The sequence below is a fragment of the Cucurbita pepo genome, chromosome 3 (assembly GCF_057944985.1).
Source record: "Cucurbita pepo subsp. pepo isolate OVF chromosome 3, ASM5794498v1, whole genome shotgun sequence".
In the NCBI taxonomy this organism is placed as follows: Eukaryota; Viridiplantae; Streptophyta; class Magnoliopsida; order Cucurbitales; family Cucurbitaceae; genus Cucurbita; species Cucurbita pepo.
In genome coordinates, this window is record NC_141800.1 from 14398650 (window position 1) to 14425593 (window position 26944).

At 37.8% G+C, this 26944-nt stretch overlaps 6 protein-coding genes across 9 annotated transcripts; 3 read left to right on the forward strand and 3 right to left on the reverse strand.

The window, feature by feature from the left end:
• Positions 1-1721: 1721 nt before the first annotated feature.
• On the reverse strand, positions 1722-3924 carry LOC111790061 (SNF1-related protein kinase regulatory subunit gamma-like PV42a). Of its 3 annotated transcripts, none has more exons than XM_087122335.1 (3): positions 3466-3923; positions 2592-2889; positions 1727-2519 (listed from the first exon to the last, which is right to left on the reverse strand). In XM_087122335.1, the coding sequence occupies exons 1-3, from the start codon at positions 3891-3893 to the stop codon at positions 2187-2189; spliced, it is 1059 nt and encodes a 352-aa protein (XP_086978461.1). In that variant the 5' UTR covers positions 3894-3923; the 3' UTR covers positions 1727-2186. The 3 variants fall into 3 exon arrangements, with proteins under 3 accessions (XP_086978460.1, XP_086978461.1, XP_023526618.2); XM_023670850.2 differs by having other exon boundaries at positions 1745-2519; positions 2592-2931; XM_087122334.1 differs by having other exon boundaries at positions 1722-2931; positions 3466-3924.
• A 3334-nt stretch (positions 3925-7258) lies between these two features.
• LOC111791627 (PTI1-like tyrosine-protein kinase At3g15890) lies at positions 7259-10567 on the forward strand. The gene is made up of 4 exons (XM_023673032.2): positions 7259-7621; positions 8031-8178; positions 9351-9613; positions 9689-10567. Exons 1-4 carry the CDS (start codon positions 7578-7580, stop codon positions 10317-10319), a joined length of 1086 nt encoding a protein of 361 aa, XP_023528800.1. The 5' UTR covers positions 7259-7577; the 3' UTR covers positions 10320-10567.
• A 1101-nt stretch (positions 10568-11668) lies between these two features.
• Positions 11669-14242, forward strand: LOC111791720 (uncharacterized). The gene is made up of 5 exons (XM_023673190.2): positions 11669-12026; positions 12376-12508; positions 13167-13387; positions 13581-13754; positions 13892-14242. The coding sequence occupies exons 1-5, from the start codon at positions 11856-11858 to the stop codon at positions 13976-13978; spliced, it is 786 nt and encodes a 261-aa protein (XP_023528958.1). The 5' UTR covers positions 11669-11855; the 3' UTR covers positions 13979-14242.
• Positions 14243-14248: 6 nt separating this feature from the next.
• LOC111791721 (homoserine O-acetyltransferase) lies at positions 14249-15917 on the reverse strand. Of its 2 annotated transcripts, none has more exons than XM_087122787.1 (2): positions 15606-15917; positions 14249-14586 (listed from the first exon to the last, which is right to left on the reverse strand). In XM_087122787.1, the coding sequence occupies exons 1-2, from the start codon at positions 15813-15815 to the stop codon at positions 14398-14400; spliced, it is 399 nt and encodes a 132-aa protein (XP_086978913.1). In that variant the 5' UTR covers positions 15816-15917; the 3' UTR covers positions 14249-14397. The 2 variants fall into 2 exon arrangements, with proteins under 2 accessions (XP_086978913.1, XP_023528959.1); XM_023673191.2 differs by having other exon boundaries at positions 14319-14589; positions 15606-15916.
• Positions 15918-16766: 849 nt separating this feature from the next.
• On the forward strand, positions 16767-22323 carry LOC111791755 (signal recognition particle subunit SRP54 2). Its single transcript, XM_023673226.2, has 9 exons — positions 16767-17134; positions 18653-18752; positions 19097-19250; positions 19739-19889; positions 19970-20118; positions 20457-20557; positions 20643-20800; positions 21358-21472; positions 21585-22323. The coding sequence occupies exons 1-9, from the start codon at positions 16904-16906 to the stop codon at positions 21911-21913; spliced, it is 1488 nt and encodes a 495-aa protein (XP_023528994.2). The 5' UTR covers positions 16767-16903; the 3' UTR covers positions 21914-22323.
• Positions 22324-23398: 1075 nt separating this feature from the next.
• LOC111790744 (protein FAR1-RELATED SEQUENCE 8) lies at positions 23399-26392 on the reverse strand. The gene is made up of 2 exons (XM_023671775.2): positions 26236-26392; positions 23399-25764 (listed from the first exon to the last, which is right to left on the reverse strand). The coding sequence occupies exons 1-2, from the start codon at positions 26302-26304 to the stop codon at positions 23599-23601; spliced, it is 2235 nt and encodes a 744-aa protein (XP_023527543.2). The 5' UTR covers positions 26305-26392; the 3' UTR covers positions 23399-23598.
• Positions 26393-26944: the final 552 nt, after the last annotated feature.

The window sequence follows — 26944 nt, forward strand, 5'->3', positions numbered from 1 at the left end:
AGGGTGCGCTTGGTTTTGCATGCATGCTAGAGCAAATTACCGTAGGTGGCTAGTTCTAATGATCCTCTGTACTTGGGGAATTAAATATATATATGTTGGACTTGCTGTCCCAGTGAGATTTTGTACTCGTTGTTTGTATGCTTGCTGGACTATCTTACTACTGCTTTTATCTGTTCATACTATGTTGGCGGACGGGAGAATTTGTGTATCTGCGCTCCCGGTGTTGATGGATGTTACTGCCACGTTGAGCTTGTATGGTTGTATGCATTGTTAATCATACATAAACTTCTCTTGAATGATTGTGTGAACTTATGATAAGATTGATATGCCTAGGGTGAACTCATGTAGGGATTGAGTTTGGTTAGTTAGGGGACCCCTCTGATATTACGGTCTATGGTGTCGTGAGCTACGCTTAGAGGGAGAGACCCTTTAATCCTGGACTGTTATGGACTTGGGAGTCTTGATTGAGTGAATCTGGAAGCCAGGGCCCCTAACTCAATAGTGTCAACTACCCCTATACTCTAGTGTGGTACCGTTGAGCTAGGCGAGACGCCAGTTAGGGAGATGTTTCCCTCCCCTTCCTACTCCGGTGTGGTACCGTTGAGCTAGGCAAGACACCAGTTAGGGAGATGTTACTCTTCCTTTTCTACTTTGGGGTACCAGTTGAGCTAGGCGAGACACCAATTAGGGAGGTGGTACTCTTCCCTTCCTACTGTGGTGTGGTATTGTTGAGCTTGGCGAGACGCCTGTTAGGGAAGTGTTACTCAGTGGTAGATCGACTACTCTGCATGGAGATCCATTTTATGGTAAGATGTTGATCACGCTAGTGGGGTCAAGGTCGCCTACATGATGGGTCCGTCCTGTGGAAGGACGTTGACCATGCAGTGACTAATTCTAGCTGGGTTGTACGAGTGGTACATGTAGTTATGAGGGAACACCTCATCCTCAAACGTTGAATACCGCTTCAAAGTTTAAGTCCTTCCACCCTGAACTGTGTACTGAAATACTGAGACTCTAGCGTCTAGAATAAAGTTCGTGGTTCTCTCCTAAACTTGGATGCGATTAAAAGCCTACAAGTAGGTTGCTTACTGAATGTATTTTTATACTCACCTTGTTTCCCCTTTTTTTTTTTCAGGTACCGATCGAGGTGGAGAGAGCTGCACTGTCACAAAGGGGTGTCATTCCGGAGCGTCAGTCCCTTGTCGGCCTTTTAGAGTTTTTTATATTTTTCTTTCATAATTATAGTCCCTTGTCGGCCTTTTAGAGTTTTTTATATTTTTCTTTCATAATTATATTTCCCGTTCTTGACTTTAATTTTGTATTTAATTTTGGTGTCGTTGACTCTTTTTAGTCACGATTTAATTTTTTCAAAGCCTCGAAATTCGGGTTGTAATAATATAACACTTTTTGGGTAGTGAGAATTTGACATCTCTCTGTAAGAGATTCTAGACGTAAACATGATTTTGTTGCAACCTCTCTTAAAAAAAAGCAAAAAAGAAAATTATACCAAAACAATAAAGTAGTAAAAGGCAAGGATTTCAACCCGAACAATATGGCTTAGACAAACATAACACTATGCATCATACATGCTTAGACAAACTGTATGATTAGACAAACATGAAACATGACACTACGCATCATATATGTATATACAACCATTACATCATATAATCAAACACAAAACAATAAATCATAGCAAATCATACCTATCCAACCTTAACTCTAACTCTAACTCTAAGGTAGGTTAAAAGAGTCGACTTACTCGTCGTTTTGTGTTCAAATAAGTTCAAAATTGCATAACTAGTCTCTTTGGACTACGGGAAATCTAACTTGGGTCATTCGGGTTATGGGTCACAAACGAAACACCTCAGTCTAGACATAAAAGAGAGCTATCCCGGGCATGCCATTAACTTCACTACAAAAGGCACCAATTCAATCAGAATTGCACGCCTATTGTAGATCTGTCGATTACCAAATAGCACGCTAGCAAAGGGGAGACGTTCGCCACTCCGATACCAACGGAGCTTCCTTACGCAGTCAAGGAGCTTAGCTTTCAATCAATTGTTGTGACTTCTCCAAATTAATAATATAGTTCTAAGGAAAACAATTTCCCCCACAAAACCATACAACCTTAAAAGAAACAAATATAAAAAAAAAAAACACACACACATGAAGAACAAGGGCTATTAGGTTTGGAGTTGAGAGAGAAGTGAATGCCTTACAACTCTAATCATGTCTGATAGGGAGACAACACCAAGAAGCAAACCATGTTCATCAATTACCCAAATTCTATGCACATGTTTTGACACCACCTTCTCCATCACTTCCTCCAACCAACTTTCCGGCCGACATGTAACCAGTTCTCTCCCGACCGCCACACTCCCCTCAAACAACGAGCTGTTTCGAACTGCATCGGTGAAGTCTAGCACCGACCGATGCAGCCACGTCTGCAACGTCGCGAGCTGACACCCCCTCAGATCGGTTGCCGAAAACGTCCCAACTAGCTTCCTTCCTCTTCCCTGAAAGAGACTTAAACTATCAATTTGATCCCAAAAGAAGCAATTGAAATGAAGGGAAAGTGATAGGCATACAATGATAAGCTGTGTGTGGACATGGTCGCCGCCAACAATGGGGACTGCATTGAGGAAGCTAGATTTCATGCACTTAATTGCTTCTATAAGTTTGGTTTTATCTGTAATGGCCATAACATTCTCATTAATCCCTTCCATTTCCTTCACACTTCGTCTCAAAATCTCTTTAATTTCTGGTGCTTTTTCTCTAAGGAATCTCAACACATCCATTTGGGTCACCATCATGTAACTCGTTGCCGACTCGACAAGCTTCACGCCCACGGCCTCCTCGGCCTGCCCATCGAAGGGAACCAATGCCCTGTGGATCCCCTTGCTGAATATCTCCATACAATCTAATATGCTATGAGACCGGACAATGAATCAGCCTTCACTTACTACTACACCTAAAAACTTACATTCAATTTAATCCCTAAATTTCAATATTTATTGCGTAGTAGACTGAGTAGAATAAATTATCGACCAAGTTTTGAGCTTGTCGTGTTTTTAATTTGAGCTAAGTGCTTAAAATTTGAATTGAAAAGCTACGTGCTTAAAGTTTCTCCAGAAGATCTCCCCTTTTAGTTTTTTTCGACATATTTCGATCATAGATCAATTCAACTTAAATGTAAAAAAAAAATGTTGTTCAAATTATCCGAGATAAATTCAAGTTCCAATTAATGTCAATTTAACTAAAATAGATTCAAGCTAGGATTCATTTATTCTTAGATGGTTACACGTTCTAGCACGTGGAGGGTGATATCACTACCTCAGGGCTATTTACGGTCATAAAGTATTGAGGTTATAGCTCTTAAAATGTGTTCGTGATCAAAAGTTTCATTTTAAGGCTAAAAAATTATTGAGAATTACCATTTTCATGTATTATCTATTCACCTACCTGGTGTTAGGATTCAAAGTCCAGAGACTCAACCCTTCAACACTATGTCCAATTATCGACGATACGGGAACCGCCATCTTCTGATCGAGATCGAGCAGATCACCAGTAGTATCATGAGCATCCTCCCTGCCAGCAATATGAGCCAAGATATCAAGCATGGTGACCATCCCAATATAATGCTTTCTTACCACCCCAGTGCTCTTATCAGCCTCCATGATCATGGAACCGCCAGCGCCGATCCAGTGGCCAGGCGGCGCAGCCACGGGAACAGCCACGACGCAGTTGGCTACGAGAACGTTCATTGTGTGAGCTAGAGAGGCGGTGTAAGGCACCTCCACCAGCCGCCTCCAATCCCTCATCAGATCTTTCACCTTCTTGTCCACCACCGCCTGAGTGGTGTCGGGTTTCTTGGCCGTCGGTTGTTGCATTTTTGTTTGGTTGTTTTTGTGATTTTAGGATTTGAGGGATTTATTTATTTGGAGAGGGTTTTGTAGGTGTCGAGCTCTGGAGGGGATTCGTTTGCATGGGGTGGTTTTGTTGACACGTACCAAAGCTTGGCATTAGCATTTGAGATCAAAAGGTCCGGCCATTACATCAGAGCCAGACTCGGGGCGATGTGCCAACAACGAGGCTGAGCCCCAAAGGAGTAGACATGAGGTGGTATGCCAGCAAGAACGCTAGGTCCCAAAAAGGGTGGATTTAGTGGGGTTCCACATCGATTGGAGAAAGGAACGAGTGTCTGTGAGGACACTGGCCCCGAATGGGATGGATTGTGAGATCCCACCTTAGTTGGAGAGGAGAACCAAGCATTCTTTATAAGGGTGTAAAAACCTTTTCTTAGCAAACTCGTTTTAAAAACCTTGAGAAAAATCCCGAAAGAAAAAACCCAAATAGTACAATATCTACCGTAATAATTTAAGTCTCGATGACTATATATTACTAAACCAATTTCATTGTGGAAGGCAATGTGATATGAACTAAGAGACATCAATCATACAATATACTTCAACGAAGATGTGTAGAAAAGATTGTCAAAATTATCAAAAGATGTTTCAATTCATGCTACATTGAAGAAGAATGAAGTTTGATTGTTGTAAATTTTAGGTGGGTTATAATTTAATTTAGAGTTATTGTATTTTAAGACTTTTTATTTAATTTCGGTTACATTTACATAATGGCTAATTATGGCCATAAAGTAGGGATGTTACCACTCTTGTAATACCTTCAGTAGTTTCAGTTTTTAGGTTATATACAGCCTTATATATGTTGTATTTGTGAGCAGACTTGGAAAATATAGAAAGAAGCATTTGTGCTTTTCTTTAGTCAATGGCTAAGTTTCTTTTCAATTCTATGTAGTTTAGATGACATGTAGAATCATTCAAGTGGTATTGACCAAACCTCTTGTGGAGTGATTCGAATCCCGAATTTAGAAACGAGTTTTCTTTACTCTTGATCTTGATCATCAAGGTAATCTGTTTCATACTTTCCCTCTGGTTGATTTCCATATCACTATGATATGGAGAATGAAGCAGAAGCTTATATTATAATTAACTTAGGATTATGCTACTGATATCTCAAGCTCACTGTATAATATTAGTAAAAACCCGTGTAACACCTTTTTACTCAAATTGTAGAAAATGTTACTTGTAGCTTAGGAAAATGTAGCTAAAACTAGCATAGATGCATGGCATAGCATAGGATAGTTTCGATCGATATTAATTATCAAAATAAGATTTAAATATTTCACTAAAGCTAAATAATTATAAATAAAATAAACTTTAAATCAGGAGGCAAATGGCGCCCTACAAAGCCGCCGCGAGAAGAGACAAACGTCAAATGCTATATTTTTAATCTCTTCAAAATTAAACTATTTAAATTAATAATTCAAAATTAAACAAAATAGGATATTAAAAAGCCCTCGTATTTAGGCCCATTAAACTTTGTCACGTGGGCCTGGCCCACTTAGTGGTAAGCTGTGTTGACAGGATTGGAATCACTTGATTGGTGGTATTTGATTTCCAAATATTCCTTTTCTTTTATTTAAAAATATAATCCAAAACGGTTATTCCACATTAAAGTTAAGGTAATACATACGTCCAAATAATACACTCTAATTTATCACCATAAAATTCATACTTGAAATTTACGTCACTATAATACTCATGCGTGAAACTTACGTCATAATAAAGTTCATACTTGAAATTCACTCCAAATTAATAGCACTGGTACTGTAACATCTCATGCCCAAGATTCGGATCAGAATTTAGAATCTAGATTCGACAACTGATTGCCGCACCATTCTCCCTGCGACATGGTTACATTACTTACATCTTGCTTCTTAAGAGTGAAAACTATCCTCACATACTAACACGAGTCCTTCCAACATGTTGATACAGATTCGACACCTAATTGCTCTAACGTCTTTGCTGGTACACTTCAAGAGTATAGAAACTTCTCTCTAGTAGACTTGTTTTAAAACTTTGAAGGGAAGCCTAAAGAAAATAATATTTGCTAGCGGTGGGCTTGAACTTGGGCTATTACAAGTGATATTAGAGTCAGACACCGAGCGATGTGCCAGTGAGAACACTGGCCCCTAAGGAAGTGAATTATAAGATCTTTCGTCATTGGGAAAGGACATTCGCGTGCAATATGGCTGCTTTATTTATTTAATTTTCACCTCATTTGTAATTTCTTAATCAAGTCATGTCATTGGTATTATTAAATATTAAAGCTCACTAATGAGTTAAAAATACATTATGCTAAGTTTAAACTAATCTCATATTTTGATTTAATATAATTAAAAAGTTGTCCACTTCACTTATATAATTATATAATTATACACTTAAATGATTTCACAAAAATTAATATTTGATTGAGCAATTACCTCACTTTCTCTCTCCTAATATCCAATCATTAAACAGAACTTTAAGCTAATTTCATCATTTTAATTATTAATGAGGTAACCCAACACGATGTAATATATCGATCAAACGGATCTCTTACTCTCAAATAAGTGTACAAATTGAAATATAATTTTTTTTTCAAAAAAATTGTTTCCATGGTTCAGTTGAAGCAGCCTTGAGACACCGTCCCAAGACACACTTTTTTTCTCAAAGATGACAGGATATCGTTAAGATGCTACACACAAAAAAGGGCACGAGGGAACGCCTACCACTTTAATTTTCTTAGGGTCGAGAAGCTAAAATGCCCTTCGAACAATATTGATTTGAATGTGGTATTTTGAACGTCGGTGGTTTTTTCAATTTTTTCTCAAATGATGTCTTTTTTATTATAACGTTGATAGCTTGATTTAATATTAAATGCTCAATTCCTATATATATATATATATATATTAAAAAATCATCCTTTAAACAGAGATTTATATATTTTAATAAATAAATATTTTTTAAACATTAAGTTGTAATATTAAATTATATTAAATATTATGTCATATTTTTTTTAGAAAACATTTATAGACTTGTGGCAGTGTTTTTGGGTGGAGGGGCGGCGAATGGAACTTCCATAGTGGCCATGACGGTGTGTCGTCGGAGAGAAGGGGCGGAGAGGAATCCGGTGCGGAGGAGAGGATGAGGGAGAGAGAGGAGAGAGAGAAATTATTTTCATAAATATATTTTTTTGAGTAACCAAACGCACCGAAAACATGGAGATTAAAAATATTATTTTCCCATATTATTTGAAAATAAAAAAATGAAATTGTTCTCGAGTCGAGCTGGAAATTTGAAAATCACAAACCAAAAAAGAAAAGAAAAAAAAAAGAAAAAAAGAGAGAGAAAGTCAGACATGGAGGCGTGAAGAAGACTACAGGAGGCCATCGCTCTCTCTCTCTCTCTCTCTCCTCGTTTCTCTCTCTATAAATCGCTCTGGATCGCCCCTGTCTCAATCTCTCTGTCTCCAAAGCCTTACATTCGGCGAACTTTTTGACACCCAAAATCAAAATCAAAACCCCATTTCTTTTTTCCTCTTTTTTTCAAATGATTGTTTCTTCCTCCTTCGCATCTCTCTCTTCTCTGTTGTTCAGACTGTGAGCAAATTAAGAAAGCGGTAGCTTAGTTTATTTACAGAGTAAGTGGGTTTCATTTGGCTCCGTTTTGATGGCCTTTCGCCTAATGTTCTGCTGTGGAATTGGTTCGGATCGGTACGTTTACTTGATCGATATATTTAGCTTCTGGGTTGAGCTTAGAATCTGTTTTTGTCTCTTTTTTTATTCCTGAAAATCTGATGTGTATTGTATTGGATTCCAATTGTGGGCTCGGGCTGACTTTGAGCTTGTGAGAGATTGTTCAAACTTCATTGGGGAATTTTATCAAACACTTTGTGGGCATGATGTCTTTGGGGGAATGAGTGATGAGTTTCTACATGTTCAACTTGAATTTGGGATAACATAAAAAGTTTAAATGAATTTTACTTCATTTTGTTGATCTGATTCCGAAACTGTATGATTTGCTTTGGTTTTTCTGTTTGTTTCCCTGATCCTGGCTGGTATGATTGAAAGATTTTGTAACTTTCTAGGATGTTTTTGTTTGTTGACTGTTCTTATTCTGCAGGAAAGAAAGAGGGAAGAAACAGCAAACATGGAGGGTGTTTTCATTGAAGGAATTACACTCAGCCACAAATAATTTTAACTACGATAACAAGCTTGGAGAAGGAGGATTTGGTAGCGTTTATTGGGGTCAGCTGTGGGATGGATCACAAGTAAATATGCCTTCATTTTTCTTGTTCTATCCTATCAATTCATATGGCGTAGACTTGTTTTAAATTTGGGATGTTCTTTTTCAATTTGTTTCAAGGAAATTGTGCTACCATTCTTGGTTGTTTCGAACTTACCGAGTCGTTTTAGCTCTGTTTAAATGCTTGTTTCGTTAGTTTTAAATTACTAGTACGCCGATCGATCAAGTTAAGAGTTTGCTTGTGCTGAATAATCTATTGAATGTACTAGAATCTTTTGAACTTCATATATGTTCTTTGTATCATGTTCATCTTCGAAATGTTCATCTTATGATTGTGAAAGGACGGTGACCGAGGCTGTTTGGTACGGTTTCTGTCAATAAGATTCTTCTCTTTTTCTGTTTCGTTACCTTACCATGCCAGTAGAATGTTACCATGGCGGTTTGGGACTTAGAGAGTGAGTTCAAGTTATAATGACCACCTACGAAAGATTTAATATCCTATATTGGGAACCAAATGTAGTAGGGTCATCTAGTTGTCTTGTGAGAATAGTTGACGTGTACGTAAGCTGACTTGGCAATCATCTATGACGGGCTCTAAAGGTTTAGAATTTTGAATTTGTTGAAGCTAGGATTGCAATAAGTTGTTGTGAGCTACGTATACTTTAGCTTGAGACACTCGAGCGTTCGTGATAAGAAGTTAATACCATAAAGTTCAAAGAAGGAATATTGTTTGCATAATTCAAGGATTGAAATACCGTATACCATGTTGACTGTGAGAGCCCACATCCGTTGGAGAGGGGAACGAAGCATTCTTTATAAAGGTGTGGAGAAGACACGCTTTAAAACCTTGAGGGGATAGCAGACACGCTTTAAAACCTTGAGGGGATAGCAGACATGCTTTAAAACCTCGAGGGGAAACCCGAAAGAGAAAGTCTAAAGAGGACAATATCTCATATACCATGTTGACTGTAAGATCCCACAACGGTTGAAGAGAGGAACGAAGCATTCTTTATAGGGGTGTGGAAACCTCTCCCTAACAGACGCATTTTAAAACCTTGAGGGGAAGCTCAGTAGGGAAAGTCCAAAGAGGACAATATCTGCTAGCGGTGGACTTGGGCGGTTACATTGACATTAATTGTATTTTAGAATTTTAGAAACAGCAACCTATTCTGAAATCTGAATGGCATGTCTTCGCAGATTGCAGTTAAGAGGTTGAAGGCTTGGAGCAACAAGGCAGACATGGAATTCTCTGTGGAAGTCGAGATACTGGCTCGAGTTAGGCACAAGAATCTATTGAGTTTACGTGGCTACTGTGCCGAAGGGCAAGAACGTTTGATCGTGTACGACTACATGCCCAATCTAAGTCTACTCTCCCATTTACATGGACATCACGCATCAGAATGCCATCTCGATTGGAAACGTCGCATGAAAATCGCGGTTGGATCTGCCGAGGGAATTGCGTACGTAAAACCATCTCTATTTAATCTCAACATTCTCTTATGCATTTTGATCACTCCTCATTTTGTTTGATTCAGTTATCTTCACCACCAAGCAACTCCCCACATCATTCATCGAGATATCAAAGCTAGTAATGTTTTGTTAGATCCAGATTTCCAAGCTCGTGTCGCCGACTTTGGATTCGCAAAACTCATCCCCGACGGTGCAACACATGTAACTACAAGAGTCAAGGGCACACTCGGATACCTCGCACCTGAATATGCTATGTTAGGTAAGGCATCAGAGAGTTGTGACGTATACAGCTTCGGCATTCTCCTTCTTGAGCTAGCCACTGGCAAGAGACCTCTTGAGAAGTCAAGTGCAACAACAAAACGCACAATCGTAGATTGGGCGTTACCGTTAGTAGTTGAGAAAAAGATTAACGAACTTGCAGACCCAAAGCTAAATGGAGATTACAACGCAGACGAGCTAAAGAGAGTCGTCCTTGTTGCACTCAGATGCTCCCATTCACGGCCAGAGAAACGACCGATCATGGTCGAGGTGGTAGAGCTGCTAAAAGGAGAATCAAAAGAGAAGGTAGCTAAATTAGAAGATGATGAACTGTTCAAGAGCCATGAAGTAGACGCACAATCTACAGAAATAGCAGCTGGTGAAGATAGCTCAGAGTTCATATCAGAAGAAAAGGATTCAACACAGAACCCCACATGAGAATAGTAGGTAAGTCTACTTAGCTTAGCTCTGGCTGTTGTTTACAAAAGCATGGCAAGGTGTGTTCATTTGGGTATTGATTCTCAAGCATTGTTTTATGAGTGCAGCTGAGATTTGTATGATTTGTGGTTACCCTTTTAGACTTTATTTTTGGGGATTCAAATTGATGTTTTGATATATATAAATATATATTGTAAGTGGCATCAATCTGTATCCAACCTGGTGCTTCTCACTTTTTCTTGTTTCCATTTTGTTTGTTTTGTTGCTTTATTAGGAGGGAGAAGATTCTCTACACCACCTAGTTTTTATTTTATTTTATTTTACACGTGCGCACTCGATTAGTGAGTTATTACGCATTCTTTCAAGGTCGAATTACTTGATGAGATTTGGGAGGCTGACCATTTTGCTTTTGATTTTGGGGGAAAGTGAGTCGTTGCTAGTTTCGATGAGAATGGAAAGAATTCAGCCACCTTCGACCTTTCTGTTCCTCCTCCTAAACTTGGAACCTTGGTGGGTGCGATTGCTTACACTAGCATTTTAGAATATTTCATCGCCAGAGATGACTTAGGAACTAATTGTTCATTATCTAATTCAGAAGTTATTAGTATGATTATCAAATTTTATTCCTATCTAAACAAATACTTGTGGAGCAAGTAACAAATATTTGTTGAGATAAGTTGCTTTTTCTTGGGCTACACGCAAGCTTCCGAAGAGGAAAGCTCAAATAAAAGGTAGATTCGTGTAACAAAAGAAAGGTTTTCGATTTCGTAGTTGAGAACAATAAGTATTGTAGTGAAACTAATTGCAAAACAGCGTAGAATGGAGAATGTTAAAAAGTACAAATATATGCAACGTAATTTAAACTATATACAGACATATTCATACAACTCTAAAACCTCAAAGCTTAAGTTCGTCGCCAGCCACATTCGCACAACTCAATTATCATCTAAAAAATAAAAGTAGCAAGAATAAGTTCGTTTGTTCAGTTCAACAATCATTTGAAACATGATTTCTACCAAGTTCATCGTTGTTACTGCCTCAACTAACCCAAAATTACTTCAATTCTTTCAGACATCGATTAAAAATTTTATTAGATATTTTAAAATTTTAAGAACTCAACAAATAAACTTAAAATTTGAAATTTACTAAAAAAAGAAAAAAATTACCGTTGGATATATATTTTTTAAAGTATATATATATATATTGATAATTTAACCTAATTAGTAAAAGAGAGATAACCTCTGAAGCTGCCGTTTGATATTTAATTTTATTTTTTTTCTGTTAATTAATTAATTATATGTAAATAAGCCGTTAAACGCTCCTTTCCGTTAATGCATTAGAAGAGGGGGGAAACGGAGAGTTACAAAAACCTAACCCCCAAACAAATCAAATTCTTTCATTCCCTTTCTTCTTCCTTCCTTCCCTAACCTCTCTGCTTTCCCTTTCTGTTCGTCGTCTCCGATTTCAATTCCTGTGTTGCTCCGGCGACGAAGGTGGTCTTAGTCATTAGTTTCTGCAACCGACTACCCGGAGACGATGTCTGCTGTGGTGTGCGGAACCAAGAGATCCTTCTTTGAAGAACTCCCCCCTTCGCCTCCCATTTCCAAGCGCCTCCGCTGCTCCTCTTCTACTTCTCCCATTACTTTCCCTGCGCCCTCCTCTCTTATTGACCACCTCCACCATTTGTTTCCCCACATGGACCATCAGGTTTCTTCTTACTTCCCTTTTTTCTTTCACTTCGATTTTAATTCCTGTTTTTTACTCCCTGCTTCTGTGTAATCTCATATTTCTTGATGCCATTATAGCCTGAATCTTGATGGCCTTGGGGGACTCTTGTTATTCTCTTCTTGTATGTATTGCTTAAATATGCCTCTGGATTGTGCAATATCAACTAATTCGACTTACTTGCGGCATGGAATTTTAGTCGTTCTATTCAGTTTTATTTTGCAATGCAATGCATCTCTTTCGTTGACTTGTTTCATAATTGCTGCATGTATGCTATAATTAATATTATCCCCCAGGGTTTTCTTGATCGTAATTTGATTTTTCCTTCCAGCTTCTTGTAAGAGCCCTTGAAGAATGTGGCAACGACTTGGATGCTGCCATCAAAAGTTTGAGTGACCTGTGTTTGGGGTCTGCTGTTGAGAATCCTGTTGCTACTGCAGAACCAGAGCCAAATTTGGATCAAGGTATCACAAAATTCTAAGCAATAAAGGACATGCTTCATATGTAGTTTTTTTGTTTCTATGCGCTCAAGATTTTAATTATATTATGATGATGAATTCATCTCATTCAAGATTAATTCCCTGTTCAAGAACTTGATGCATGCTTATTTCATGGAAGTGATCCAATGGGTCCCCCTAACTTGCTGTCCCTAGTTTGGAATCCTAATTATACCCTTGCCATGTGCAGATTAGAGGACGGTTTAGGTTTTGATTTAAGATTTGAAAAACAAGAAACGGAGTTCTCATTCAGAGTACTATGAATCCATTTTCTTAGAATAAGATGTATTCTTTTCTCATGTAAGAGACTCAATGGTTTGCTACCTTAGTTCTGAAATGCTGGAGGTTAAGCTGTATGAGGAACGATAATCTTCCTTAATTCATTTGTGGTTGATGCTTGTGTTGCCCCTGATCGTTTTATAATGTGTTTTTTTTTTTTTCTAGTCTTTGACATTTATTTCCATGCCTCTCAGCACTGTCTATTGTTAAAACGATATTAATGTTGGACTTATCGTACATGTTTCTGCAGAAAGCACTTTAATTAACCTTTTGTAATCCTTGAAATTTTATCTTATTTCTTCTCTATAAAGATCAATATTTCAGTGCATGCCTAAAAAATTCTCAGGTTCATTTGCTAATGATGGAGAGGCTGCTGCTTCTGAGAATTGTTCAGTACCGAGCAGTGTTTCTCTCGATGGTAGAAAATGGATTGACTTGTTTGTTGTGGAAATGGTGAGTGCTATTGACGTAGCTGATGCTAGGAGTCGTGCAGCAAGGGCATTGGAGGCTTTAGAGAACTCAATTAGTGCAAGTGCTGGTGTTGATGCTGCACAAAATTTCCACAAGGTACTAAACTTTTAATGGCCACTACAAATAATTTTCCACATCCTTGGGTTACAATTCTGGGATACTGGTAGGGTTTTTGGAGCATTAGAATGCAGTTAGAATTGGTTTGGGGTTATTTGCTTGTTAAACATGCTATTTGCTTGTTAAACATGCTATTTGCTTGTAAACTTATGTTCTTTTCACTGTCTCCCAGGAAAATATGCAACTGAAGGAACAAATTGAAGTACTTCTACGAGAAAATACGATTCTTAAGCGGGCGGTCGCCATTCAGCATGAACGTCAGAAGGAATTTGAGGGTAAGAATATAGAGTTGCAGCATCTCAAACAGTTGGTATGTCAATATCAGGAGCAGCTCAGAACCCTAGAGGTGAGAATAAATGTACAACTTTTCTAAGTTTCTTCCCAATTATCAACTGTCCTGGTTTAAGTTCTTAAACATGTTTGTGTTGATACAACTTTTTCTGACCAGTTGAAAAAAAAAATCCTGTTGGTTTTGTTATACAGATAAACAATTATGCCTTGACAATGCATTTGAAGCAGACTGAACAAAGCAGCTCGATTCCGGGACGCTTCCATCCCGATGTGTTCTAGCAAAGAGAAATTTAATTGATCTAAATTATTGGTTGCAGAAAGAAACTAGTTGAGCGTGAGTGAGGGGAGGAAAGGAAGAGCAGGGAGGAACGGAGCATATTCATTAGCATCATATCAGTTTCCCATGAATAGAGGTACTGCTAGTCAGTTTGGTTGTTTTTTTAGTTTGAGTCTGGTCATACCATCAACCTGGATTGGTGACTGTCATACCATCAACTATTGTTTCCCCCATAGATTTCAATAAAAGTCCTTGTTTAGCTCGAATCACGATCACGATGAAATTATTGTCATTTTGATTATAACCCATTTTCAGAGCGATTTCATGGTTTTCATCACGATCTGGATAACAAAACAATTCAATTTCCAGTGTTTTTAACAAGCAATTCCTTATAAAAAACGAAAGAAGTAGTTGATTGTTGTTAGCTTTGTCTGTCTTGACGACTTTGGTTGATCAAGAGCCATATGGCTACAACCACAGGAGTTGATACCATAATAAGAGCTTGTACAATATTGGGTTTGGTCATCTCCGGAAAGATTATGCTTCCATACTTTATTCCACCGCCCACTGCTATGGAACCTGCTGCCATTTTCAACACAAACTGCACATCCTCCTGCATTATAGTACACAGTAAGTGAAGAAATTGTTGCTATATATCCTCATATCATCCTCCTTTAGATCTTACCCTATACTTATTGATTATAATCATTCTGAATTTACTGAACTATGATGATAATCGTGAAAGGAAATTGTCTAAAAATGAATTGGATACATATCAGAGTTGAGAATGCATTGGATAAATGTGAGATTTCACATCGGTTGGGAAGGAGAACAAAACACCCTTTATAATAAAGGGTGTGGAAACCTCTCCCTAGCACATGTTTTAAAAACCTTTGAGGGTAGGTCCGAAAGGAAAAGCTAAAGTAGGACACTATTTGTTAGCGGTGGGCTTGGACCGTTACAAATGGTATTAGAGCCAGACACGGAGTGATGTGCCGGTGAGGAGGTTAAGCCTCAAAAGGGGGTGAACACAAGGCGATGTGTTAGCAAGGAGGCTGAGCCTCAAAGACAGTGGACATGAGGCGATGTGCAAGCAATGACACTGGATTTCGAAGGGAGTGGATTTGGGGGTCTCACATCGATTGGAGAAGAGAACGAGTGCCAACGAGGACGCTGAGACTTGAAAGGGGATGGATTGTGAGATCCCACGTCGGCTGGGGAGGAGAACGAAACATCGAGGACAATATCTACTAGCAGTGGGCTTGTACCGTTACAATAAATGATCCCACATCGGTGGGGGAGGAGAACGAAAGATCGAGAATAGTATTTGCTAGCAGTGGGCTTGTACCGTTACAAAAAATCATCGTGAACATGAAATCCATTCTTTTTCCAAGTTTGATTATTGAAAAGACGAGAGGAACGAATACTCAACCTAACAAGAACCTGATGCAGCTGGTTTACTCAATTCCAGATTTCCTCGTCAAATACAGTAGAAGTGGTCAATTATAGAATTCTATCGATTTCTCCCGCATTCAGCCTAGATTCAGCTAATTAGCCCTAGAATTAGCAGGTGGTAACAGAAATATGCAATGCGTATGAGCTAGAAGACAATTAGAAAGAAACACACACATGACTGATGCCGGTGTCGTCGTCGCCGCCGCTCGAATTCCCTTCTTGTCCAAGTGCTCGAATGGCAGGAACTTTCGGCCGCGTATTGAGAAAGCAATTTGGATAGCGAACTGTGAGCCTCGTGAAGTTCGTCGGCGGCTTCTTTTCAGATTTGACCGGAGACAGAACGCCGATCTTCAAAGCTCCGGTTGCTGCCGCCGTCGCTGCCATTTTCTCTCTTATCCTCTTCTCTTTTAACGGCCACCGCAAAATTATCTTTGCTCCTTCACTCTGCGCCCGTAGTTGTTGGCCACGTCCGCAAAGTTCTGTTTGGTTCATTCTTTTTCCATTTAATCAGATATTTAATTTTAATGAAAAAAAAATCATTTTTTATCCATTTTGCAGCCTTATTTCAATTTTTCAAATCATATTGTTTAAATAAATATGACATGAATTAATTAATTAATTAATTAATTATATATATATTGTATTTATCCAACTTGTTGAATTTTGATAGACTTTTACATTATATATTTTTAAAAATTTTATTTTATTTTTATATATAAAAAATGTCAATAGTGAATGTGAGGAATTTAAATAAAGAAAGTAAAAATTAACACAATTTTATAAAATAATTAAAATTTAAAAAATAAAATTGAAGATTTAGAACAAAGAGCAACCTAATTTATCATTAAAATAACAATGAATGTTAATTATTGTTTGTATATTTAACGTAATGTATTTATTCACTCACGTTTTTTCTGAACCAAGGATCAAGTATATGTGAACATTGTCTGTGGAGTCCAAATTTTACACGACTAATTTTTAACTGGTTTGATTTAAAACAAGTGATGCATTGTTGTCTCGTTACTACAAGAGCGTGATTGTGACAAGTAATATCATCAGAAGAAAAAAAAATATAAATATGGGCGAGAATTTCAACTCTTATAACATCATGAAGATCATATTGAGGGTAATTTTTATTTTGGATTTATTTTTATAATATTGGGTTGATCTTAATAATGATCCAATTTTAAAATTAATGGATAATAAGAGGAAAATGAAATCTAATTAAAAGTAAATAAAACAAAAAAACAAAAAAACGGCCCAGAGCTGGGATCTCCTGTGGCAGGCTCATAATAATAAGATAGCCATTTAGTTTTCTAATCGGATTTTTGATATTACCACTCCGCGTTAGCCTCTGAAAGGCGAAGAAGAAGGTTTGTTAAATTTTCAGAAACCCCCAAATCGGAACCCTATTCTAAAACCTCTCTGAATCGACCAACAATTCGAATCCAGATTTCGAAGAGTCAGCGAAGATGGTGTTAGCACAGCTTGGGGGGAGCATTTCTCGTGCTCTCCAGCAGATGAGCAATGCGACGGTGATCGACGAGAAGGTTTTGAATGAATGTCTCAACGAGATCACCCGCGCTCTTCTTCAATCCGATGTTCAATTCAAGCTCGTCCGTGATATGCAGACCAATATTAAGAAAATTGTCAATCTGGATGACCTCGCCGCTGGTCACAATAAGCGCAAGATCATTCAACAGGTATGTTTTGTTTCGTTTCGTTTTGTATTTCATTTTCCTTTTCCGTATTCTCGTCGTGAGCGATGAGTTCTTTTATTGTTTGTTTTTTATGATTTGGTGTTGCCGAGGTAATTTATGAAACTAAAGTTGATTGTGATAGCTGTAGCTGAATGTGGAACTAGTTTCTTGTTTCTCTATCTCAGCGCTCAACGACTTTTTAATTTCCCGTCCATATAGTGGATTACATACTACGAGAATTTAAGTGCAATGCAAAATCTTTCTAAGCGTTATTAATTGTGTGTGTGTGTGTGTATATATATATATACATATATATATATATATATATGTACTTGACGAAGTTTATAAATGTACCATGTTTTGGGATTTGTATACTTCAGGATTATTGTTGCAATTGCTACTTGGCATTCCAATTTTTCGAAATGAAATAAAATGCTGTTGTAGAGATAACCGGCCAGAGTTGGTTGGTACTTCCATTGGCTTCATTGTTCTATGGGACCCGAGTTTTGTTCTATTTTAGAGCTGTTTCACCTTATCCATTCACTTTTCCTGCTTGGTTGACCGGTCTGTTTGGTTTAGTGGTGTTCATGGCCTTGCCACCTACAGGATGAGAGATGCATTTTGGGATGAGTTCTGTTTAGATAAGAAACGCAATAGGATTAAACAAGAGAAATAGAGAACAACCTAAGGGCCAGGGGTAGAGAGAAACCTTGGGATGTGTTGGGCCTTTTTGATTTTCGTGGCCATTTTTTGGATTTGGCTGGGGATTCCAAAGTTATTTGGCTCTGTTTTGTTGGGGGGATAGAACCACTAAGTCCATGAGGTCTCTCAATAGGAATATTGTAGACTGGTTCATCCTCACCTGAATGGGTCTATCACTTTGTCTAGTCTTTCTGCTCAATGTTGACGAGCTGTAGGGTAGACCTGTTCTTGCTTTCTAGATGTTGAATGGATGTTTTTTTAGAACGTTAAACAATCTTAAAATCCTAGATCAACTTCAGATCTTTGGCCCATCTCTTTATGGACTTGTTTTATTAAATGTGGTCCTCCACCCTTTGGATGACTTGGATGAAATAAGCGCTCTTTTAAAAAGCTTACGAAAGAGAGGTTAGCCTCAAGAGTGTGACCTTGTGATAAAAAGGAAGAAACAAGTTGAAGGTAGTAAAAGCAAAACTGAAGTGGATAAACGAAGGTGATTGGAGTACATTCTTCTTTTCACAGAGTGTGTGATATTTATAACCAACCAAGGTTCATTTCCAGCAGTAAGTAATTGAAGATGCTATATCCCTCATCATTTTTAAAACTATTTATGATATTAAAACCATGACGAACAACTTTACTCATTTTATTGGTTACTTTTGCCATTCTATAACTGTACCCTTCTTAGATATTATATTTCTTTTGATGGGAATCTTTAGAACTTGCGCTACATGATCCATCTAATGCAACTCTTTAACTCACCTATTTGTACTATTTATTGGTAATCTAGGTTTTAAGAGGTTTTCTCTTCTCCCTCTGTAGGCTGTATTTAATGAACTGTGCAAAATGCTAGATCCTGGGAAGCCTTCTTTTACACCAAAGAAAGGAAAACCAAGTGTTGTCATGTTTGTTGGTTTGCAAGGTATGTAACAGCTGTAAGATTGTTGCCTTCAGTACTTGTTTAATGATCCACTTAAATGTGGTGTGCTACAATTTAGAACGATAAGGGCTCATTGCTCTTATCATTTTTCGTCACTATTTGAATCTGTCAAGAAGAAATTTAAAGCTACTATCTGGAGTTTTTTAATCATGATTGAGCATCGGAAAGATTTCTAGTTATATTTTGATTAAGGATTTCTCTCATACATAATACATTCCTGTTGAATTATATTGCCCAAGCATGGAATCTATGTTTTCTTTTTACTCTCTCAGTTTTTTCTGCGTGTTATTGATTATTATATACTTTTTTAAATATCTAAAACTCAGGGTCTGGGAAAACCACAACATGTACGAAGTATGCATATTATCATCAGAAGAAAGGCTGGAAGCCTGCTTTGGTCTGTGCAGATACATTCAGAGCTGGTGCTTTTGATCAATTGAAGCAGAATGCAACGAAAGCAAAGATTCCCTTTTATGGAAGGTAGATAGTGCATATGTATTATTGAGTTGACTATGCATTTCTGTGTTCATGGAAGTTACTTTTATTTTAAATAATAGTAACTATATATGACGGGCGGTTTTACCAAATTAGTGATTTATACCTTCCATATCTCACCCTCCCCCAATCCCCAACCACATCACAAATGTGCTGTGCTAAAAGAAAGAAAGCTTAAAACTCCAATACTGTCAAACACAAGGATCGATGCCGGAAAGTAGTTTCCTCTTAGCAAGAAGAGTTCTAAAGAGGACAACACCGTAAAAGAACTGGGACACATGTTTCCTTCCTAGTTTATGATTCCAGGCGTATTTAGACCATAAAAATGTGTGCGCATTTCCTCATTTTTTATTCCTTTGCTTTGTATTTCTTACGTTTATACGTAAAATTTTTCTTTCTGTCTGCAGTGTGCTTGATTTATTCATCAAGGTGTTATTCAGTATTTCAATTATTCTCTATTTCCCCTTTTGTAGTTACATGGAATCAGATCCTGTAAAAATTGCGGAGGAAGGTGTGGAAAGATTCAAGAAAGAAAATTGTGATCTCATAATTGTTGATACCAGTGGGCGTCACAAACAGGAAGCTGCTCTTTTTGAAGAAATGCGTCAAGTTTCTGAAGCTACGGTATTTTTCTTGTACTTATTTTTTTATGGCCATTCGATGATGACTTGTTAAAATTACTTACCGTTCTTTGCCTTGTCCAGAAACCGGATCTTGTTATATTTGTCATGGATAGCAGTATTGGTCAAGCAGCATTTGACCAAGCTCAAGCATTCAAACAAAGTGTTGCAGTTGGCGCTGTGATTGTGACCAAAATGGATGGTCACGCAAAGGGAGGTGGTGCTCTTAGTGCGTAAGTTTTCAAAGCTGTTTTTTCTCCTTTATTATTATTATTTTTTTGGGATGAAAAATCATACTGTGCAGATTGTTTTGCAAAAAACCGTGCTTTGTAGTTTGTGAGCCTTATGAAAATTTTCTGTTGAAATTCTTCAGATTTATTGTTTGATTAAGTTCCTGATCAAATGACTTCATCAATTGATGCGTAGAAAGATATTTTGTCAAATTTTGTTTTGCATTTATGGTTCTCTTTTCCAGGATACACTGTGTGCATATTTGTCTGTGAACAATATATAGATGACCAGAGTATCATTGAGCTAAATCTCTTTCTTCATGTTCTACTTATTGTTGCAGTGTTGCAGCAACAAAGAGTCCAGTCATTTTCATAGGGACAGGAGAACACATGGATGAGTTTGAAGTTTTTGATGTTAAGCCATTTGTCAGCCGTCTCCTAGGTGATTTTTCTATTAAATCTGACGTTGTTCACGTCAGTTGCCGTAATGTTTCCTGTTCATTAAGCAGACTGTGTCATTTATTTAGGCATGGGAGACTGGTCTGGATTCATGGATAAAATTCATGAAGTCGTGCCAATGGATCAGCAACCCGAGCTTTTACAAAAGCTTTCAGAAGGAAATTTTACTTTGAGAATTATGTACGAGCAGTTTCAGAAATTACTTAAGATGGGTCCAATTAGCCAGGTATTATTCATACCCGATACAATGCACTGTAATTTTGAAGAACAAGTAGGTTGACCTTTTGAAATTTCTGAGGGACATTTGTGGGTAGTAGTGTGGCTTAAAGGTTCACAATAGTAAGAGCTTTTTCCTCTGGTTCTAATCTTTACACTACTAAGATGAATGAATTTGAATCTTAGAAATACCTTCTGTTTCTTGCAATACGACACTTTATGGGGGAAGACAAAGGTGTATTGTAATATTGATTAATCACGTTAACAATATGTTTTCCTACACATTTTTATTTACAGAAGCGTTTCTTCTACAACTTTCATAGCAAATAGGTTTTTTAATTGGTAAGATTGAGACATTGGGGTCCAGAGCATTATAAGTGCTAGCTACCCCAGTTCACAGGATAAAAAATGCGTGTTTTTCTGTAATTTGAACATAGGCCTGCTCTAAATACTTGGTATACTGTGATTGCTTATTCTGAAAAGTAGGCGGTTGAGCTTGTTATTCTCTTGTTGCAGTTTTTCTTTATATCAATGTATAAGCATTACTCTAAGAACTGGTCTGTTTAGGTATTTTCAATGCTTCCTGGATTTAGTGATGAATTGATGCCGAAAGGACGTGAAAAGGAAAGCCAGGCGAAACTAAAGCGTTACATGACCATGATGGACTCAATGACAGATGAAGGCAAGTTGAAATTATCCATATATCCTTTCCTTCTTTTCTTGCTATGAATACTCTGGTTCCTTTTGAATTATTTGTTAATGATCCTCATGCATGGATTTCATATTTTAAACAGAATTGGATAGCTCAAACCCAAAGCTCATGAATGAGTCACGAATGATGCGGATAGCACGAGGTTCAGGTCGCCGTGTTCAGGAAGTAATGGAAATGATGGAAGAGTACAAGCGTCTTGCCAAGGTATGGAGCAAGATGAAAGGGCTCAAGATCCCAAAGAAGGGCGAAATGAGCGCGCTATCTCGAAATATGAATGCACAGCACATGAGTAAGGTCCTTCCTCCCCAGATTTTGAAGCAAATTGGCGGGATGGGTGGCCTACAGAGCTTGATGAAGCAAATGGGTTCGAATAAAGATATGATGGGGATGTTTGGAGGTGGAGACAAGTAGAGCTTTGATTGGAAGTTTGGTTTAAATTCTCATGTTGCAACAATTGGATCGTCATGCAGAACGTAGAACGTAGAACGTAGAACGCAGAACGTAGAACGCAGAACGTAGAACGCGTGGCAATACTGATTTTCTAGAGGGAAGAAGACGATGACATTGACGATTTTACTGGATTGATTAAGTCATAGGACAAATATGTATACTTGATTTATTCTCTAGCATGGTTGCAGTCGGGACAGTTGGAGCTAATTGTTTTTACCCCTTTTTGACTCCGGAATTTCGCCCTCCCCACATCCCCCCATTGTTCTTTGTTCAAGATGTTTAAAATATTTAGAAGAGAATATAGATTCTTAATGCTTTCTCTGTCAAATTCTCTGTCAAATCATAAATAGAGTTTAAAAAAAATTATTGATGGACCCTTTGTATTTGTTATTAGTGATTTGATTTAAATCGTTTATGTACGAAACATGTGAATGTGATATAATGTGTCTTTATAAGACCGAACCATGAAATATTTAAAGATTAATATTTCATAGAATGATCGTATATAACTCGATTTTAATAATGAGTTATGAACTTTTACATTTTGATTTACATGAGTGAAAATGATTCTTGTAGTTGATTGGTTATATCAATCATTTTGGGGACGTGACCAAATAAGGAGATAAAATATAATTTGTCGGGATGAAATTCACTCATTCCCGGTACATAGATAAGTAAATGAGTAATTCTCTAAAACTCTAATGAGTAATTCTTATGTCTGATCTCACTACTTGAACTAGAACTCTAACCCTACTCTCTCACTAGTAACTCTACTCCCTCACTAGTTCAAAAGGGACGGACTTAATTTAATTTATGAGTGGATTATAACCAAATTGCTTGATCCACTAGTCCAAATTAGAGAGCTTTTAGAGTTTTATATCTTAGTTTTTGCTATAATTAGCTAGCAAAAGTAAAGTAAGTGTCGAATAGTGTTGGATGAAATTGAAAATTTACGATAAAAATTGATATAAACTCAAAGATATAAATTTTGAACCTTTTACCCCGTGTAATAAATACTATAAATGAGATGAGAGAAAGGAATGGAACACTAAAATAGATTTGGTGGCTAAAATTCTCTCTTTTATTAGAAAGAGAATTTGGTTTTATGAGTTCAACAAGGAACGGATCGAAAGTATGACTACTAAATCAATTGAACTATGTTCAAAGTGGACAGAGATACTTACGACCATAAGAATATGCGAAAGAGAATTTGGTTTTATGAGTTCAACAAGGAACGGATCGAAAGTATGACTACTAAATGAATTGAACTATGTTCAAAGTGGACAGAGATACTTACGACCATAAGAATATGCGAATATGCAGCACTTTCTTTTCAGTTTCAGTATCCATCTCAACGCATTGGCACAGAGACATAATTGGAGAACCCAACCACATCAAAAGCCTAACAGATCATAGATGTTCTAATACAAAATTGAACAACGTAAATAAAGCAGAACCCATTGATAACAGTTTTATTTTTCCTTTTCTGTTTATAAAAACTAAAAAATAAGGTCTATATACAAGCTTAATCTTAAAAACTGAAAAGTCAAAACGAAACTCAATCTAATCTTCAGAGACATGGTTGAACTAATGAGATATAATGTACACAAAAATGTCAGGTTATTTACAGGATTGGTATAGCCATTTTATACATGCCTATCAGGAACGAGACGCACCTTATTCAAGGACTCCTTAAGTGCTTGCCAAGCAACCATATAATGGTCTTGAGATGTCATGCCTTCTTGAACAACTTGCGTTGCTCTTCTGTGTAAGTGATCAAACCACTGAACTGGGTTTGTAATGTCTATGTTATTGCAGCCAAGATCTGGGACATAAACGCGCTTCAAATCCTTCCTCCACCGCGATAGAATATACTGATATGGGATTTCGTCTATGCCATTGTAACTTAGGATGAACAATGCGTGTCGGCATAGATAGCCTTTGAAGTTGAAGCAGTTGCAAATGCAGCGGACTTCTCCTCCTGCTTTATCATACATAACCTCGTAAGCCCTTCCATCTTGGGGAATCTCCTCCCCTCCACGTTCTTTGACCACAAACGTCATGATCGGTCCACCGCTCGTCTCGACTTGAGGAAGGCTAAAACAAGAAGACATCATTACTGTTTCATCTTGGAATTTGCTGAATATCTCCTTTGTATATAGTTTAGCAAGCTGCAATTCGAAGGGGCATCTCGACTTCAGCAGGGGGCTCAATTCACTGGACTCTTGGTCCTGGAGAGTTTCTCTGTCTTGCTTTTTCAGAAGAACTAATTCGTATATGTCAAAGAATTCTTTCAAAGAAGTTTGTTGATGCACATAGCCATGAAAGAAAGGAATTATCCAGTCGCCTTTCTGGCAATTATACATTCCAGCAAAGAATGTCTCCTTTGAGAAAACAGGAGCCCAGCGCTCTTTCTCGTCGTACAAACTTCGGAGCCACTCGTTATTTTTTATCCCAAAATGCTGGATCATATCTTCCCAAGCCATTTCGAAATCTTCCACTCTCACACAATCATATATTGTCCTACTTAGCACTGCATGAAATGTTTCGGACTCCTGCAACTCTCCCACATTCTCAAGAATGCTTTGCATAACATATGATAGACAAAGCCGATGATGAGCCCTCGGAAAAACCTCAGCTATTGCATTTTGCAAAGCCTTGCATCGGTTTGTGATGACAGTGTGTGGGGGACGACCAGACATACATGTAAGCCACACCCTTAATAACCAAATATATGTTTCTAGCGTCTCATCCGCAAGTAATCCACAGCCAAGTAAGATAGATTGGCCATGATGATTTATTCCAACAAACGCAAATAGTGGAATCTCAAAGTTGCTAGACAAGCATGTAGTGTCAAATGCTATCACATCATTGAAATAACTGTATGCAGCTCTACACCTGGAATTGATCCATAAAACATTTCTCAAAAGACCTTCTTCATAAAAATCCATCACATAGAAAAAATTTGGATCAGTAAGCTGAACTCGACGAAAAAAATCATGAATGACTTGGGCATCACCTTTCTTGAGCAGCAGGCACCTAGGCTTGTAGACATGTGCTTTAGATTCTCCATTTGAATTTAAGCCTTCATGGCCCATTGCATCCAATGCAGAACTCCGATATAGCTTGATTGTTCGAACCTCTACATCAATAGTTGGTTCAACCTTTCTTTTAGTCCCAGTAGTATCCATCTTTTTGTGTGACTTGGAGTTCTGAGCTCTTTCAGGATCAAAAGAATGGTTATGCTCAAGTTTTACCTCATCAACTCGCCATCGGTTATATTCTACCAACCTCAACCTAATCATTGCCAAACACCCTGTCCTAGTTTCTTTTCTTCTACTGTTAACTTCTTTAAGGGTTTTGAACCCCTCACAGTTGCAACAGAGAACCGCCCCACGTTTCTCTTTGCTATTACGTTTAGTCCATGAGGACTTCACTCGAATAGCAAAGCCAAGTTCCTTAGCATAGCAATTATAATAATTATAGGCATCATCATATGAGTCGAATTCCATCCCGGCAACTGGAGAGGGATAATTCTTATCTCTAGATAAATCAATTTGGCAATCAAGCAGAGGACTTTCATCTCTGTCATGCTCATGGTCAGCATTTATGCTTATATCACCATCAAAGCTTTCATTACCATCACTTATGCTTAAATCATTTCCATGATTTCGATGACCATCTAACAGGACTTTTTCATCTCTATCATCAAGATCATCATCATCCATCCGAAATAATTGCTCACAATCATTTTCAAGATTATTTCCTTCTTCCTCGAGCAATTCTCCACTGCTTTGACAGCCTTCTTCTATCTATATATTTAAAAAAAAAACAAAAAAAAAACAAAAAAACAGAGACATGAAGAACACTGAAATTCTACACATTGTTAAGAGGAAAAGTTCAAAAAAAAAAAACATATCCAGACAGGTAGAAAATTTCTGAGCATCAACTGACATTGAAGCCTATGAAAGGACTCCATATCCGTACATCCTTCACTTTAATAACAATAGCTTACAGAATCTCCTCGCCGCCACATATAAAGTTGTATTAATTTCAGAAACCAGAGAACAAAATCACCCTTAATTTATCGGATTTTTTTTGAAGTTTCTAAGTAAAAAACCACTCAGTTTCCTTAATGCGCCTTCTAAAGGGATAGGTAACAAATTTCGGAAAATAAATTCAGGCCTTAAAACCCTACCAATGACAGTGACAGAAGGGAGGAACTCTAATCTCACAGGAAAACAAAGAGCTCAAGAACAAAGATGGAGAGCGAAATAACTTACGGAGATATCGACGTTAGGGTTCGCCGCGAAGGCGTCGTCGTTCAGAGAAAACGAGTCATCGGCGGTCATGGTGGGTGCACAGCGTTCAGCTTCGGTGCGTCAAAGTCTGATACATTAGCCTTTCCTTCAAGCCACTCACTGGGCTTGGGCTTGGGCTTGGGCTGATATATATATATATTTTTTAATAAATTTCTCCCGTACCAACGACATGTCGTATCACTGGTTGACCGACAGGCATGAAGGTTGTAAAAGACTAAAAGGAGCAAACCGTGCCTTAAACGACATGTCGTCTAGACGTTCACTGGTTGACCGACCCAATATCTGATCCACGACCCGACCTAGCAACCCGTGCCTTCACCTGATCCAACCCCAATCTAACAAGCGCACAGCTTGGCCCCGTTGTTCTCCTTGCATGTGGCTCAGCCCCGACTCTATCCAACCAACTCCGACTCGACTCGATGACTCCTAACAGTTCTAGTTCAACTTCTTAGTTTATCCGAGACATTTTCATACCATTTCTTATCATTCTAGAGTTGTTTTTTTCTTTTACACTTTCAGAGGCATTTAAGATCAATACAACTTGTGTTTAGCCAATTTATAGTATTTTTAGCCAAAAGTTGAATTTATGGATGTTGTTAGGTTAGTTAGATCATTAATTGTCTTCACCAGCTTGGTCCAACTCCTAAGAACCAAAAGTTAAATCTATGGA